Source organism: Rhinolophus sinicus, linkage group LG13 (assembly GCF_036562045.2).
Source record: "Rhinolophus sinicus isolate RSC01 linkage group LG13, ASM3656204v1, whole genome shotgun sequence".
NCBI lineage: Eukaryota > Metazoa > Chordata > Mammalia > Chiroptera > Rhinolophidae > Rhinolophus > Rhinolophus sinicus.
In genome coordinates, this window is record NC_133762.1 from 50,485,278 (window position 1) to 50,504,079 (window position 18,802).

At 35.7% G+C, this 18,802-nt stretch overlaps 1 protein-coding gene across 9 annotated transcripts in view; it reads right to left on the bottom strand.

The window, feature by feature from the left end:
* The window catches only part of TASP1 (taspase 1), a 251,926-nt gene that overhangs the window by 138,985 nt on the left and 94,139 nt on the right, over window positions 1-18,802 (bottom strand). For 7 of the 9 annotated variants that reach the window (XM_019752061.2, XM_019752055.2, XM_074318355.1 and 4 more), the window contains 2 exons: window positions 5,695-5,814; window positions 761-839 (listed from right to left, as the gene is read on the bottom strand). In XM_019752061.2, the coding sequence (XP_019607620.1) occupies window positions 761-839; window positions 5,695-5,814 (199 nt within the window). The remainder of the gene's footprint in view (window positions 1-760; window positions 840-5,694; window positions 5,815-18,802) is intronic. The other 2 variants (XR_002139222.2, XM_019752062.2) reach the window with 2 other exon arrangements.

The window sequence follows — 18,802 nt, forward strand, 5'->3', positions numbered from 1 at the left end:
AAGAAACTGAAGGGAGAAAGGAAGGAAAGGCAGCCATATCCATCTTCCCTACTAATAAAGCCTGAGGATATGGGGAGAAAGGCCTAGGACTGTAACTTAATAGATAACACAGTAAACCAATATTATTTTGTCAACCATGCATATCACCACATTAAAAGAAAAAGCTTCAAGTACATCTGGCACAAGCATATGAAAACTTTGATCTAAACAACAACTATTCTGCCCATTAAAATTCAACCCCCAGCGCACATGCGCGCGCGCGCACACACACATACACTCATTTGTAAATGATAATGACTTTCCTAATACAGGTACAAAAAGAAGATGTACATTTTTTAAAAGTGTCGTTAGAGGATTGGATGTCATAAACTATACATTTCAAAATACACCTTGTAAGTTTTATGTCAACATTTTACTCAAAATATTATCTCTGAGTTTTTGAAATGCCTTGCCACTTTTATATCATTTGTGATCTAAATTTGGCACTATCATGAGTCATTAGAGACAAAAATCTGTAAAAAATATTATTAAGGAATAGTTAACTCCAGGGTTGTGCTGAAAATGTTGGGAAAGCATTCACACTGTGATACTTACATTTTGAAACAATCCTTAAAAGCTCCCAAGTATCAAAGATCTTTTACCAATAATCCTATCTATGCAGTGTCTTAGAACATGCTTTATGTTTACATAAAAAGTTTTCAATCATTAAATGACCTACAAGGTTGAAGTTATGAAAAATGGTCATGAAAGCAGCAAATACCTGAGGTACTCACAGCTGTGGAGTAGGGATTATGAGCTCCAGTATTTTCAGCCCAGCAGCCACATCCATAAAGAGCAGCCTGGAAAAAAATAAAATAGACAAATATAACATTTCAGAAACATTATATGTAATTACTAGCTTTCAACAGAAGACAAAATCGTACCCATCTAATAAATTTAATAATGATCTGTATCAACTAGGCAATAATATCCGAGGTTATATAAAACCTACACAAACAACGGTTCTAACACTATTAAAACTGTATTTTCAGCTATTGTACTAGTCTAAAATTTTTTAGAAAATAGTAAAAGAAAGTTTCTTAGTCTTATCAATGTAATTTTTCCTTCCCTGGAAAATCTTCCCCATATTGTAATTTGTCAGCTAGCTGCTCTTCTGGCCTCTTGAAATCCTTGTGGTTGCCTTAAAATAGTAGTTCTCAAACTAGGTGTCTGTCAAATTACCTGAGAAACTGGTGACAGGAACCTTTGTTCCCAGATATTGATTCAGTGGTCTGGGGGCTGGCACAGGAATAGGCTACATTACCCAGGGCCCAGGGAGACGGGATGCAGGTGGTCCTCCTGTCATCCTCTGGGAAACCCTCTGCGGGAAGGCCTTTTCCATGCCTCCCTTGGGGCGACAAAATAGGAACGGCCCTTTAAGATCACTATGCTCTCCACTGCGCTAGATTCTGCCAGATGTAAAGAAAGGAGGCAGAAAGGCCTGTTCAAGCTAATCACTTTGTGAGGTGGTGGAACAGATTTATATGTCTGAAACACAACAAGGAACACAAGCTACTATGGTTTTATAAAAGAATATGTCAATCATTCCAATTTTGTTTCCGATTAATGTTATCCAGAATGTCTGGATTCATCTCTTCAATATTCACCATGACTTCTCTGACTTTGGGAAGGGAATCACAACTGACAATTTGCTACTCCTTAGAAGCAGAGTTAGAAAAACCCTTAGACAGAGAAATCCAAGGAGGTATGCTTAATAATGTTCATCACCACATGTTTGGTGAGAATGAAAAACTAAAAACAACGTAAATGTCAATTGGTAAGGAAATGAATAAACATCAGCATAGCAATATGTGGAATTCACTGAAAAATTTTAAAAAAGAATTAAATTAATTCAGAGAGAGAGAGAGAGAGAGAGAGAGAGAGAGAGAGAGAACCACAATACATTCTATTCAGTATGACTGATGGAGGAAAAAGATATTCCCATAAAATACTTTTGAGGAGTGGAGGAAGAAGCGAAGACTGGGAATAGTGACCAGATGGACTTCAGCTTTCTATAATAATTCTATTCTTTTTTACAAGGACTTCAGAATTCATTTGTTCCAATATTCTAACCAGAGCAGGAATCCCCATGAAATATTCCAGGTACTTCTGACACTGAGAAGCTCACTACCTCATCATATGGGAACATATCCCCGTTTTGGACAATTCCCATTGGTGGAAAGTTCTTCCATAGATCGCATAAGGAATGACTGCTTTATTATAACTTCTATCCATTAGTAATGGTTCTACTCTCTGGAAAAATTTGAACTTCCCTCTAAATTCCTCTGAATTTTTTAAACAGCTATCCCAGTACCCCAGTGTTGTTTTCTCATTCAAAGGATCCTAAGATTTGTGAACTGCTCCTCAAGATTTTGAAATTCTCTCCCTCTCTCTCTTTCTCTTTCTCGCTCTCTCAATCATCCTCCTTGAGAAATAATACAAAATCCAAGCAAATTCCCTTTATGCTAAAATTGGAGATGAAGTCTCCCATGTTTGTGTGACCCACAGTTACCATTCCCAGTTGTCACAATAGCCTTCTTAAAAGTAAAACCAAGAACTGAACATAACACTCCCAATATGACAGACAGTAGAAAATACATTATTGCCTTTGAAAACACTATGCTTTCTAAATACATAAAACTGCTGGGTCAGAATGGCAACTGAAAACCCTACAGAAGGGATTCGACACATGAATTTCCTAATAAAACTGGCAGACTTGTTGGATAAGCCATTCAATTGGTTACTACCTGGGACAGATGCTGGGTCAGCCAAAGCCTTAGAGAACCTGCGACCTCGGTAGAAGGGTCCATTCTTCCTTCATTGAAAATGCTGGACATTAGCCTACTATCCTTTCTATTCCCCACAAATATCTTAACCAGGAGCACGCACGCAAAACGTAGTAAATAAGGCCATAAGGATACCTCTTAGAAACCCAGTGGAGGTCATCTCTTTCTAGAAAAGAAAGAACATTTGTTCTTACTCATTTCTTCTAAGCAAATTCCCTTTATGCTACCTGTCCTCAATTTGATGACCTGACGTTGTCTTAACTTTTTAACCTTCTGAAATTGGCTGAGCTGAGATAGTGCTAGGTAAGATAAAAGAAGAATCAGACATTGTCTCTCATCCATTTCTTTGGATAAAATATAATAACTTTAGGCAGGCCTTAAAAAACAGCAACAACAAAAGCACTTCCTTATTTTTAGTAGTAAAATTTTATTAAAGCTATTATCATGCAGTAAAAGTAGGTCATATAAATGGTATTTATTATTATTATTTAATCTTCTCTGGGTCTTAGTTTCCTCTTTTATAAAATGCAGATAATAAAAACACCCATCTCATAGTTTTGTAGCATCATGTGAATTAACACACCTGCTGCACATAGCAAACAATTAATAAACAATAGCTATAGTTGTTATTATGAGGGACTATGATAAGTAATTTAAATGCAGTATGTATGTCATTTAATATTCTAGAACTTTGTGAGGTAGCTCTTTACCCCACAAAGCTACAGTTGTGGAAAATAGAGCTTAAGGATGTTGAATAACTTGTCCATAGTAGGGAGACAGGTGAATGGCGAGGTGCGATTAAAATAAAGGTTATCTGAATCCAAAGTCCATACTCTTAACCACTAACCTCAACTGCCTATTTATATGTGGGTAGAGTGGGGTATAGAAGGGGCTGGAATATAATAATTCTGTTCTCATGTCTCAGTTTAAATTCTTATTTGCTTCGTTAGTTTACCATGATAAATAAGCATTTATTTAAATAAGCATTTATTTATCATGGTAAGCTAAAGAAGCAAATAAGTTCTAACTCAAGTTGCCATTTCACCATCTGAACTGTATGTATCTAGAGCAGGGTAATACGCTAAAATTTTTAAATAGTTCATTTGTACATTTAAACATATTTAATAAAAGTATCTATTTTGGGCACATTAAAAAAAGTTTTTGCTTTTTAAAAATAATTTGCTTGTGTATTTGTTACATTTTGTCCTGATGGTCAAGAACAGCTTTTTTTACCTCTCTTTTGATGCTTACATATTTCCAGGATTATTGTATCTCCTTATCCAGCAATATAATCCAATTAATCAACTGTATTTTCCTGTAAGTACTTTGACGCCTCTCCTCCACACCCTTTCCTGATTTTTCAGTTCTCACAAACTGGGTATTCATAAACTAGCCAAGTGGAGCAAACAAATATGTAAGTATTTCTTTTTCCAGGATAGTCTGCTGTGCAGTGGCAGAACAGCTTCAAGATTGTTCAATGTAATATCCTGCTAACGTAGTCCAGAACTATCCTTGGTTCTGTTGTTGCTATTTCCCTAACCAAAACAAACAAAAAACAGTGAGAAAATCATGGTAATTGCAATCCAATGAAGGTGGCTCTGCTGGCTTTTCTCTCTCCATCTCCACCAAGGCATCCAAATCTGATATGCCAACTTTGGTTTTCTTATTCCAAACTTGACAAATACATATGAACTTATAATGTGGAAAAATACCATGACCAGACAAAGGCTTTTTATAATGAGTTCAAAGCATTGTATATATATTTTGCAATCATTCTCCATAAATCCACTTGTACAGTAGACAAAGAGTTACACAAAATTAATTATTCTTCCCTTCCCTTTCCCCCCACAGGACTATAAGTGGCTTGTCCACAATAAAAGACAGATTAGGAAAAGACACGTGGGGCTTTGCAAAGATGTCCTCCATGAATCAGATCACTCTGCATCAAGCATTCACTAACTACCGTGTCCAAAGCAACTGTGACTCCAACTCTTCTCAAACATGAGAGGCAAAGTGCAAAGAGCAGCCAAGCAGTGCTCCATATGTAACACGAGATCCAAACACTGAGCTTAAACACACCCCTTGCAACTACTTTAACAGACTCCACGAGGGTATCCAATTCATTTGTTCACTCAACAAATATTTACCAAGCCCATAAGTAATGTGCCAACTTGGTTTATACTCAGAAAGCTTACTAGATCAAATGGAGTGTTGAATTTCATTCTCAGTATAGGCCTAAAGGTTGAAGGTGGGATGGGGAGAAAAAGATGTGCCAGAGAACTGGGAATAAGTCAGTTGCTCATAAATTAGACCTTTCTTAAATCTAGATTTTTTTAGTGGTATCATGTGTTGGTGACCTGAAATACTGGTTAGTCTATACAATAGTTGCAATGCTTATTTATTTAGAGGGTCAATATGTCCCTTGAAGGGAAGAAATACAAAACGTATTTTTTTCCCACCTAAAAATTATTTCCCACCTAAAAAGCAAGCAGCAATATAGTCAGGTAGTGCTTGCTTCTTAAAGAAAATGACATTTACAAAGAAAGAAAATGGAAATCAACACACATTTATTAAATGTCCACTGACTGCCCAGGTCAGACCCACTCTGTTGAAAATAGTAAAACACAGGATTACCAATTTTAAACATCAGACAGAACCCTATTACTATGAAATAGGTGTTTCTTTTTTTTTTTAAGGAAGGATCTTGAAAAGGCATTTGATTGATGATTTATACTACATGAATGTTAAAGAACAATGACATCATTTATTTTTTTTCTAAAGAAGAAAACATCTACGGTTTAAAAACTGTGAGTGAGAAAATTCCATGTTTTAACCTGAAAAGCCATTTAAAAACCCCGTAATTACTTACCTGCCCAACTCTCCCCGGATGTTTCAAGGCCAAGCCTCCACTGGAGACAGCAGCAGCAACATTCCCTTCATGGTCCACAACCACAGCGCCCACTGTGTCCAAAGTGCCTGAGTCGTTCTCCTACAGAGCAAAAGTGCCATGAGCACTCACTAAGCACGGTGGGTGGCAAGCTGATATGACGACATAGTACTTTCCAGTACAACCATGACATAAAACCTGAGCTGATCCTTAAGTGGAACATTCAGCAGTCTCTTAAAATTATCTATTTTCAAGTTGTCATTTAAATCCTTTTCAAATCAAAATGTATTTTCCACTGAAAAACCCTGAATAAAAGCTTTTCTCTAATAATAAGCCTAACTAACATGCCTTTCTAAGGGAGGAGGGAAAACAATTTAATATAAATTACAGTATGTCAAAGTGCCTTCTTATTCTCAAGAATTAAGTTCATGATTGAGCTTTTGTAGAGGAAAAGCTCTGTGGCATAAGAGAGTCAATAAACGCCACTATTAGAATTTTAAAAATATTATACACAAGTTTCTAAAAGTAAGTAATATAGTTGGCACAATAAGTGAAAAGAATAGTATTTACAATGTCAAAGTATACTATGCTATAATTTTCTTTAATAATTCCTTGCTTGTAAGAAAATTTATGGCAAGCCCCTTTCTCTGCTATATCAGTATGCTTGCCAATTGCGTGGCAGAAAACTGTATGTTCCTAAGAGGCATCTTTGTGTTTCTGTGTCTCACTTGCACTGAGGGGTCACTGGCTAAAAAGTTTTGAAGTGCCATGCTAAGACAATCCCCAGAAGTCAATAAGCACCTAGGGCCATCTCAGAGGTTGAGCAACATTAAAGGGAGTTTTGAAATAATGGAAACAGAATGCAAAGGAAAAAAAAAAAAAGAAGAAGATTCTTCCTAAATAGTACATTAAGTCTGTTAGGAGAAAGTACATCTATGAGGTATGCTCAAGCAATACGGTGAATGTTTAAATAAAATAAAAAAATTATTACAGTAAAAGACACATTGCCATTAATCACCCTCAAAATACTCCCCCCTCACTTCCAACACACTTATCCCATCGTTCTTGCCACTTTCTGAAGCAGTTCTGGAAGTCCTCTTTCATGAGTGTCTTTAGTTGTGCTGCTGTGGCTGCCTCTATGTCCTGAACCACTTTTACTTGGGAAGAGCCAGAAGTCGCACGGTGCCAGATCCAGTGAATAAGGTGGATAAGGACACACTGTAATGCTTCTATTTGACAGAAATTATTGTACCAGAAGCGATGTGTGACACAGAGCGTTGTCATGATGGAGGATGAAGTAAAGACACTTACGAAAGAGGACTTCCAGAACTGCTTCAGAAAGTGGCAAAAACGATGGGATACATGTGTTTGAGGCGAGGGGAAGTATTCTGAGGTGTATTAATGACAATGTGTCTTTTACTGTAATAATTTTTTTTTAAATTTAAACATTCACTATATGTTTTGATCACACCTCATAGACATTTATATTTCTTTGGTTCTTGCTCTAAATTCTAACTCCCCTTAAGTATACTGATATAGTATGACCAGTACTTACTTTGATGGAAAAGTTTGTCTGACTGAAATGCGTACTATATTCCTACTCTCCCTTTTAATCACAGCTGGGAGAAGTCTTGCCAATGGATCCACATGGCCATACCCCAGAATACCACAGTTCCTACTGGTGGCAGGTTGCCTGACTTTCAAGGATAATTCCCTAATCTGACTGTAAACTCTCTGAGGAAAGGGCTGATCCACTCTGTTTCATTTTGTACACAGCACACATTCGAGACATACTTATTCATTAAGTAGAAGGAAATAAATTATGTCTACAATCCTTGTCACAAAAACAAGCCGAGTAAGTGATGATGCATGCCATGCCATTCTAATGGCAGGGCCTCACTCTTCCATCTCCTTTACTCAAGATTCAGTTTCATGCAAATCCAGAGGATGCCACTACCTTAGGAAGGATTTAACAATAACCGTGTTGGCTCGTTTGGGACGGACAAAGTCAACTTTATCTTCTTTGGTAGATAAAAGTATCAAAGTAAAGAAATGCACTAGACACATTTTATTACAGAAAAGATAGGTATTCCTAAAGAGAAACATACTTTTAAAGTAAACAGTTGTTTCATTATTCTAAGAACAAATTCCTGAATCTTTATATCCTTGCAACCACAGATAGAGAAGTATGTGTTACTTGTCCAGATGCCAAGTCTTATGTCTTCCACAGGAGGGCTTCTCAAACTTTAATGTGCATACACATCATCTGGAGAATCTGTTTAAATGCAGGTTCTGATGGAGTAATGTGGGATTGGTCAAGACTGTACATCTAACTGCATCCCAGCAACGCTGATGTTGTTGGTCCACAGCATGCTGACCCTACTTTGAGAGACAGGTCTGGTAGCATCCCACAGGATCACTATCACCCAAACGTCTGCTCTAATCATTCTGAGGCAAATAATTTTATAGGCACAAGTCTGCTTAAGGAGAACTTAAAACACTTAAGACTAACAAGCTCCGTCTTGTTCAATTATCGGTTGGTAGCTTATCACCATGATCATACCACCATGAACATACTACAAAGTATTTTGAATTATTGATCTTATACTGGTTCTTTTAGAGATGGACAACTTTCATACAAGTAAACTGACACTATAAAATAACTTCCCTCGACAACAACAAAAAAGTCAAGAAAAAGTATTTTTATTACTTCTCTTTTTATTAATTAAGACTGCTGATCCTACCCAAGCATTCTATAAAGTAGAAATTTTATTGCAGGGATACATAACAAATACACAGTGATATACATTGTCTGTAAAATAATTCCCTGAGCATTTCAATCAGGATGTCGTGAACTATGAGAGCACATATGCCTAACCAAACTACTGCAGAAGGATTCAAAAGGATTATAAATAGATGGCTTTACTGTAACTTGGTTTTCAAAAATGAAAAACCAAGCAAAAAATAGAGAATCCTGTTCCAAATTAAGGTAAATACTCCTAAGGGCTTACAACACCTGCAAAAATCAGGATTACTTCATAAATATTCAAGAATTAGTTCATAGATTTCCCATAGTGAAAAGCAAACTTAAGGATGATGAAGTAATATTTAAGCATTTTTATGAAGTGCAGATAAATTGAGTGAAAGACAAACACTGGTATTTTGGCCATAATAATTTCACAATGCTCGTTTGTACAGAAATGAAATCTTAGAAAGGTTAAAAAACACACAATGACTGTTACTATGTAGAGCTACTATTATACTCTTACACTCCATAAATACTTAAAAGTACAAGCACCACACAGATACACATATACCTACTGTCCATGATTGAAACACACTATTTATATTACTTTCTTGATAAAATTGTGACTAAAAAGCAACTATGTGAACTATAGTTCCCCTCAGAATAAACACATGTATATAAAGTTGGAATAGAGAGTGCAGGTGTTATGGAAAACATTGAAATAAAACATTCTTGAAGTAACCAATAACCAAAAATTTATATGCACAAAGAATCGCTGGTTAAGGACAGTAAACCTAAGATATACTAGAATTAAAATAAAAATTAAGGAATTTAATCACTGTTGGGCTTAATGTCAAAAGTTTTTATTTTTCTCCACTCCAAAATAGAGATGATTATTACACAGTTATTGTAAGAACTAAATTAATTAACACATGTAAACTACTTTAAAAGGAATAAATCCCTTAAAATAAAGTTTAAGTTTAATTTCCACAGAAAATTACGCCACTTAAATTGAACTCTAATTCTGAACTTTGCCAAGAGATACCATCTATCAGTTACTTATCTCATTAACCATTAACTTGGTCTTTCTTCTGTACAGAATTACTCTATCAAGTAGCTAAAAATAAGAATAATACCTCAAATGTATCAGGCATCCTGAAACTGGTATATGGTGGGATTATCCTAATACAATAATAAAAAGAGAAATACATTTTTTTGAAAATATACCAAACCTTCCTAATATACGTTTGTTAGGTTTGTGAGCAGGATTATAACGTCCACTTGAGAAAAGCCGATGACTGATGCCCTCCATGACAGCACAGCAATGCCAGCATAAAGCTTTGTCACATTTGAGTACCCTAAACATGGAATAACAGCTCTGGCACCAGGAGACCCAGATCTGGCTCCGTGTCAACCTCCCACACATCAGCCCCCTACAGTAGGGCCACTGTGGACTCAGGGAATATCAAGTGTGTACAAAGTATGATTTAGCTAGAATTATCCACTCTCATGTATCTGGCTTAGCCGAAACCAAGGAAAATCTGGATAGAAGAACATATAATGACCTTTCTCGTCTCTCTTTGGAAAATCACCCTTCTGATGCCCAATACTATAAATGAGGTTTCTTGAAAACTACTGTCAAGAAGTCTATTCTTAAGTAATACTTTATTTTCTTTGTTTAATAAATATGTATTAAATATCTTTGCAGCACTGTACAAATTAGGGCCAGACCTCTACAACAGAGAAAGTTTTATATGATACTACAAATTTTGTAATTTATTCCCTAAATCACTCAACAAAAGTTAAACATTTTTAGCTCAAAATAAAAATAAAGTGGGTTAACCACACTTTTAAGGGGCTTTACTATATCTGGATACAGCCTTAATTATAAATTCACACCATAACAAAGTTCTAGAGGATTACCTAAAAATTCCAAACCCTCAACGATAGCAAAGGACAATGTTTTCCAACTGGCAGAACACTGGGGCTTGCAACATTACAAGTGAAAAAGGCCATGGTTTTAATCTTGCTTTTTTTTTTAAATAATCTTTCAAATAATGAATTATGGGTTTTCTTCTCTTCAAAATGGAACAACTGAGAGCCTTAGTGTGTGTGTGCACGTCGAATGAGAAGGTATAAGTGACAGTAGAGATCCAATGAACATACTCATAACTTAGAGTGTTAAACAGCTGTACAGTAAAACCCCCCACAGTGGTAGTTTTATACAACTTTAAATCATTTTTATTCTTATTCCTAGGAGGTTTAATTCCTATTATTTAATTTATACCCATAAAGAACCACTGGTTAAGGACAGTAAACTAAGATACACTGAAGTTGAAATAAAAATTGATGAATTTAAGAATGATGATAATTCTAACAATCTCTTTAAGATAATATTAACTAGATCATTAAATTGTATTCATCTGATCAAAATAATTACAAAACACACCTATTAAGTTCAAAAATCAGTTTAAAAAATATAAGGATGTATATATCCAATTTGTCTTATTTTTCTGGAATAAATATTAATTATAACTTTAAATTTAAAGATCAAAATTTTTTAATTCTAAATTAAATATACACCTAGCTATAACTCAGCAATTAAACCCCTATTTATCCAAGAGAAATCAAAGCATATATGGCAAAACATGCCAAGAATGCTCGCAGTACTTTTAACTGCAATAGTCAAAACCTAGAAACAACCCAAATGTCTATCAACAGGGGAATGATTACACGAAATGTGACTCAGGAAGGACTGCTCAGCAATTAAAAGGAACTAGTGATATGTACAAGAATGTGGATAATCTTTCAGACACATGCTGAGTAAAAGAAGCTGGAAACAAAAGAGTACAAAATACATGATCCCATTTATATAAAGTTTGAGAGAAGGTAAAACTCTCTATGGTGAAAAAGAACCAGAAAAGTGGTTGTTTGGGGATGGGGCCATTGACTATGAAGGGGTATGAAGAAACTTTCTGCACTAATGGAAATATTTTATATCTTGGTAGGGGTGTAGGTTACATCGTTGTATACAGATGTCAAAATTCATTGAACCATACACTTAAGATGTGTGCATTTCATTGTATGTACGTTTTACCTATAAAAATATCAACAGCCAATGTATTTCTCTTAAAGTATACAACCAAGAATTTAAAACATCAGAACACAAACAAATTTTCCAACTTTTTCATAATAATGTAACACATTTATGTTTATGTAACATTTAATACACATTTGATTTCAATTATAAGTGGGGGGGGAAGGTGATGGAAAATATAAAAGAAATGGTGAAAAATATGGATGAGAGAAAAAATAAACAGAATAAAGGAGAGAAAATATTTAAAGAGAAAATGACTCAAATTTCCCCTAATTGATGAAAAATATAAATGCAGATGTCCAGAAAGCCAGAGAGAAAGGAAAGGAGCAGATATAAAGGAAAACTCTTTTACAACAGGATGACAAAAGAATTTCCAGAAGCGCAATAGAAGGCAGAAGACAGTAGAATGATGTCTTCAAGGTACTCAGAGAAAAGTAACTATGAACATAGTTACCTCTTAGGAACAACAATAAAATAAAGACATTTATAAATAGGTAAATAAAATGGGTTTTCCACCCAATGACCCTGCACTTATTGAAATCCTGAAGGACCATTCTATTTAACACCACAACCTGACCTCTGCATCCTCCCTCCCATCTACTCACAAGCACGATGAAATTCCCTTTCTTGGCTTTCCTTTACCTTTTTTCCATAACATCTCATCATTTTCTAAAACATACAACTTATTTTGTATTATGTAAGTTACCAATCTTCCCCACAAGATTGGAAGCTCCAGGAAGGCAGTAATCTGTGTATGTTTTATTCACTAACATTTGCTAAGCACCCAGAAAAGTACTTGACCCTCTTAGGTACTCAATAAATATTTGTTGAATGGATGAATGAATAAACAAATGAGTGATATACTTCAAGAAGAAGGAAAATAATTACTATGGTCTAAATGTTTCTGTAAAACATTTAGAAATAAAAGAACATTTAAAAGCTTCATAAAATGGGCATTCAAATAATTCCGTTCCCAACAATTAGAGAGGAAACATTCTTTTTAATTTAAGCACACACAAATATTTACAAAAACTGATCATACACTTAAACTAAATTACAACAAATTTTAAGAAATATATCGAACAGAATATACCCTCTGACTGTAACACAACTAAGTTAGCAGTCAATAAAAATAAATAAAATTATGGAATTAAAAAAGAAAAAAAACACTTCTAAATAACTCATGAATCACACAAGAAATCTAAATAAAAGCAAAAATATTTAATGAATAAAAAATATTACATTTCTAAATTTGTGGGATACAAGAAAAGTGGGACTCATAGGAAAATTTATACCCCAAATGTTGATATTCAAAAAGAATAAAAAATTAATAGGCTGTGTCCAACTAAAGAAGTTAGAGAACAAGATAAACACAACGAGAAAGGAGAAAACAGAGATAAGATGAAAAATCAGGGAAAGAGAAATAAACATTAAATAAAGAGATGAGAAAAAGGCAAAATTGGTTCTGTGAAAAAACTACTTGTTGAATGGACGAAATGAATGAATTAAATCAAATAGGCAGTAATTTTCTGTGTATCACCTAAATACCTGGCCCTCCTGCCTTCTCCTTCAGCAGGAGCCCTGGCTTTCTGGAGTAACAGCAGAATCTGGCACTCCTGTCTGCCTCACTCCAGTGCAAATGTGGCTCTCCACACCCTTATCCCTGCCCCACATCAAAATACTGCCCTTCTTCAAGTCCTGTGGTCTCAGATAACTCCAGAAAAGTTTCCTAAATGGCTTCCCAAACACATGGGAAGCCCTTGCACCTAAAGGCACAACCTAAAACATGCAGTTAACCCCTCTCCAGGAACTATTTATACTCTGGCTTGTTCTGGGATCTTTTGTAGTTTGTCTTGTCCCTCATCCCTCTGTAAGCAGCAACTAACAAAGTGTCATAAATATTTTTAATTGAACCTAACTAATCAAAATCTACGCCCTCTGAAACTGCATCTTGTTCAGTTTATATGCATGATCCAAACTCAGCCTATCTAAAGCAGTTTTCCTATTACCTCACGGGTTTCTCTCTGATTGTTTCAGATTTAGATCTTCCCTAACATAATGCTTTTGTGTATCACTCCTAAATATGTTTTTGGTTTGTTTTTTTCTCAAAAGCATGTCCTTAAACAACTGCTGTGACATTTTGGGCTGGTCCCATAATGACCAGACAAAAGTCCAGACTCATTCCTCACAATATGGGACTGATCTTTATTTCCAGGAGGTTCCGCATGCCCTTCTTTCGGTCTACTGTTCAAACAAACTTCTAAAGCTATTACCATCAAACATTAAACCTGTCACTTTATCTATAAAGAAATTATGACTTGAGATTGGTCACACATTCCTCCATACAGCATTTTCTTTTGGTAACAGTTCCTTACTGCCGTCTCATCCTCTTAGGTCATCTGGGACCAGATCACATTTTTGACTCACCAATTCGATTTCTTTGATTCCAAATTGGTTCCCTAAAAGCTCTAACGAAGTAATACCCACACTATACTTTAGCTGCAACTTTGCATTTTTCCACTGGAGAGTTGCTCATCCTTCACTATCTTAAACTCAGGCATCACCGTCTGGGAAATATGTTCAAGAGAACAGGAGGAAATCAAGATTATTTGGCAGTTTCACTTGCTGGGGGCACATATATCATAGTAGTTCAATGACAGAGATAGCACGATATGCTACCAGCATACTCACTAATAGGCTATGAACTTCATTACTGGGCAGATTAGAAAACGCATAAATACATGAGCTAAGACCTTACTAATTAAATAGACAGCAACAAAGTCTCTTTAATAAGAGCAAGCAACCTTTTTCAATTTACTTGTCCAATTTGGCTCTTTTCAGGAACACCTGCTCATGGTCTGGACCTCTGGTCTTTCTTTCATTTCAGGGCATACATTTACCTTCTCTGGATAAAATTACACTTTTTCTTTTAAATACCAGAGCTCCACTGGCCTTTGAACTGAGTCTTAAAGCAGTGGGGAATAACAGATAAAGGACTAAAAGGTAATCTGGACAATCTGGAGTCTATTCCTACCAATGAAACACCATGACAATTGGGATGGGTCATTTAACCTGGATTTAAATTCAACCCTCTCCAGATTGAAAAAAAATATTTGATATTAATTTCATAATACAGTAATAAGTTACTTTATTTAACGAGATTTTTAAAGTGTAGCAATATGTATTTAACTATACAATTAAAGACCATACTCACAAAAATATAAATTATTTCAAAATCATAAATACGTAACTACTAAAGATAAGCATATTAAAAAGCAAAAAGAAAACGCCCATACACTTTTTCTCCTTTTATTCCTCAATAGCTTAAAATCTTATTAGAAAGTAACAATAAACCAGAAAATTACAAAGAGCAGGAAAGGAGCTAAATATATTCTGATATAAAATACAATATAAACTAATTATGATAGCACTAATCCTAGAAATTGTTTTCAGAGACTCCCAACACTGAAAAGCTTCTATTTGATGCAACTAGCCACCAAGAGAGGCCCCATTCGTACATATTTCAAAATACTCTTATTTGCTCTGAAGCATAGTTAGCACAACTAAAAGTAGACAAACATTCAGGGGAGACTCTAGCTATCAATTTAATTCCTTATAGACTATTTTACTTTGGTAAATTCCTTGGACAGTTAAATCTTATGTCCTCACAGGTATAACAAGTTGCCAAAACCAGGGTTTGGTTTCAGCAGCAAAGTGTATCTTGGGCATTGGACATTTTGTTTTTTGAATACCTTAAAATGGAATGAACATGTATTGCCAGCTGCTCCACCTCCATAGATTGTCTCACACATTTAGGCTACCTGTCTGGCCCCCATAAGCATTTGAGTTCGAAACCACTGTCCTGCAGAAACTCTGTAGTGCAACCAAGCTTATCCACTCACAGAATTCTAAACCTAGGACTTTCTCTCCACCTAGATACCGAAGTCCCACCCTTTATTCAAGACCCAGCTTAAATTCCACCTCTTCTATAAGGTCCACCATGAGAAACTTAGCTTAAAGTGTTTTCTCCACCCTAATTTCTGTAGCTCTCACTGATTGTTTCATTCTTCTAGCACATTTCAAATGGTATGTTTCCCTTTATGGTTTAATTCCTCTGGACCACATATAATGCTCAGGGCCTAGATACCGGATGCTCTATTTACTCCCTAAAACTTACTTTAAAACCTGCACATAATGAACACTCAATAAATATTTGTTGGTGATAACGTTGAAGTCAAAGATAAAACAGGTATTGGAAAAAAAACTATCCAAGATCCCACGAGGTCATGACCTTTGATGGAAACATCACTCAAAGCCTGTGTGCACAGAAAAAAGGAAAAAAAATAACATAATCACAAGCTTCATAAAGGTGTCTTAGCTTATAAAGCAATCTCCGTTTCCATTCTGTTCACTGTCCTTCCTTGGAAAAGCACACAACCAAAATAAACAGGTGCTAGATAATAGGTAAAAAATTCTTGTTGTGGTGAGGATCCATCCTTTTTCCTAGAAAACAAGACATGATCTAGAAATGCAGTTGTAAAAGCGCCATTTTACCTGCATAACAGGAAAGAGACTTGGTCAACTTTCTCTAGATGGGCTCGCCCCCTTGTGGGCAACTTCCTGACTCGCCTCTTTGGAATGGTCAGATGAGATTGTGGGTTGTTTCTAAGATACTATTTCCAGACAATCATGTCCCTCACTTACTTATATAGTATTTTTAGAACTATACAATACTGAGGAAGTGCAATAATATTATTAGTAATATTTCAGATAACCTAGCTTTCTTTTTTCATTATATCAACAGACAAGAGCTTATTATTAAAAGTGAAGCATAGTTTTGGACTAATGTATGCTTCAAGTAAATAACAGATTCAAAATTATCTTGAAAGACCATAAGATTTACAGTTAAATAGCATTATGTTTCTCTCTCAAAATTAATATTAAAATCATCAACTGTAGATGTTTACGTTAGTAATGTGTTCTGAGTAAAGGCAATGTTTCTAGGCACTGTGCTAAGTATAAAAAAAAAGAATATATTCATGCCTCCATAAGCCTATACAAATAGAATAAAATAACCACACACAGCAAGCTCAAAATGGCAAATGTGTAAAGTAGATAATTAAATTCCACAAGCATTTATTGAGTGTCCATTACATATACTAAGTAGAAAAAAGAAATATGTTCTGATCTGGATGGCATCTGAGCTGGTCCTTAAAGAGGACTTGGATTAGAATTTCAGTAGTCAGAGAAATACCTGCTATTTCATTATTAATTATTATTTGGTGTATGAAGGGAAAGAGACATGAGCAAAAACTTAGAAGTGAGAACTTTTAGCAAATTTATGAAAAATCAATAGAGAAGTGTATTCAGTAAGAGAAAAAGATGATTCCAAAAGAGAAATAATGGAAAAGTAGGTTGGATTCAGGTTTCAAGAGGGTTCATAAAGTCAGGCTAAAGATTTTGGGTTTTAATCTATAGACAGTAAAGATTGTATTAAGGTTTATCCCAGGAAAATGAGCAAACCAATGCAGATACTTTTAAGGAAACATATCTTGGATTAAAGAGGAAATGTAATAGGATTAAAGAGGAACAGAGAAAGGCTAGAAACAGGAAAGAGAAGCCAGTTATGAAGATATTACAACCGTCCAGCCATCAAGAGTGAAAAGGTATGGACTTAATGGTGGTAAATATACCAAAAAGAAAATTAATAATAACAATAACAACAATAATAATACATGTATTCATTAAACAAGTGCTTACTGAGCACTTATATGCCAAGCTGAGAAACCATGGTCACTAAAACAGATATAATCCCTCTCCTGCTGGAACTTGCACTCTAGTGAAAGAGAAAGACATCAAATAACCACACTAAGAGAGGCAGTTGGAGCAGCATGACAGCTTAAAATGAGAGGTGGGAGGGAGAGAGGCAATATTCCTGGGATCTGGAATCACAGGGACAAAGGCCTTGACTCAGGGAAAACCTTGACAATTTGACCCAGGAAGGGAGTAAGAGACCAAAAGTTTGGAAAGAAAAACAAGCACCTGCTCCTGTTGAGTCCTGTGGGCTGTTAAGGAACGTTTTTCTTAAGAGCAGCTGGAACTGACTGAAGAGTTTAAACGGGGGCATGACAAAATCAGATTGTACCTTTAAATGATTCCACAAATGTTATGTACAGAACTGACTGGAAGAGGCCACAACAGTTGTGGGCACATGGATAAGAATGCTACTGCAGTCTTCCAGAGAGTGATGAAACTTGAATCTAGACATGCTGAGTTAGGGCTTGACGGGTCTAAGAAGTGAAGACATGTAATAAGCAGATGGAACAGTTTAGGGCATGAAAAGCAGGGTAGAAATATGAATTTAGATCCATCTAGTCAAACAAAGTTTCATTAAATGGGTGCATTGTGTTGGATGCCTGGGCTCAATGACAAGGACGTGGAGCAACAAACTCTGGAGCAAGGAGAAAAGCGCTCCAGTCTGCCTGAAGGAGAGCTAAAGGAATGAAAGTGGGTATGAAGTTTTTAACTGGATGCAATCATGTCATTCCCAACTCCTCTAGAATGTTCTGTGTCCGCTTAAACAATGATAACTAAACAGGTGCTTTTCTAGGCCCACTGTGACATATTAGGCAGAACAAAGCAATGATTCTCCAATGCTGGCCAACACTACCCATGCGCACAGATTCTGATTCAGTATATCGAGAGTAGAGCCTAAGAATCTGTAGTTCTAAACCTCCCCAGATAAATCTATTGCTCAGCCAGGTTTAGGATACACTAGAATAATCTCTTACTCAGAGGATCTAGGGGGTTGGACAAACTCCATGTTGCCAATGAAAACATATTAGAGAATCATCAAACTGAAAAGAACCATGGTAACTATTTGGTCCAGCATGCTGACTTTATTGCTGAGGAAAATCAAGTCTAGAGAGGCTCCATGTTGATCCAAGGGCTCTAAGCTAGGTAAACGGCAGACCTAGATTAGAAGTCCTGCTCCACTATCCCCCATCTCTCAGCCTCTTCCTCCTCCCTCCACTCCATAAGTAATCCCTCAGGTCTTGAATTCTAAAATAGTTCCTGGTATCTGACTATTTATTCAAAATCTTCTAGGCTGATTAGAGAAGAAGTGGCCCAAACAAGCCTTTAAAAACACAGATAGTTTTCCTTCAAACTAATTATCAGTTCTTGTCTTCTGATTTTAAAGCATCCTTGTTACTGACCTCTGTGTGTATGTGCGAATGTGTGTGTGT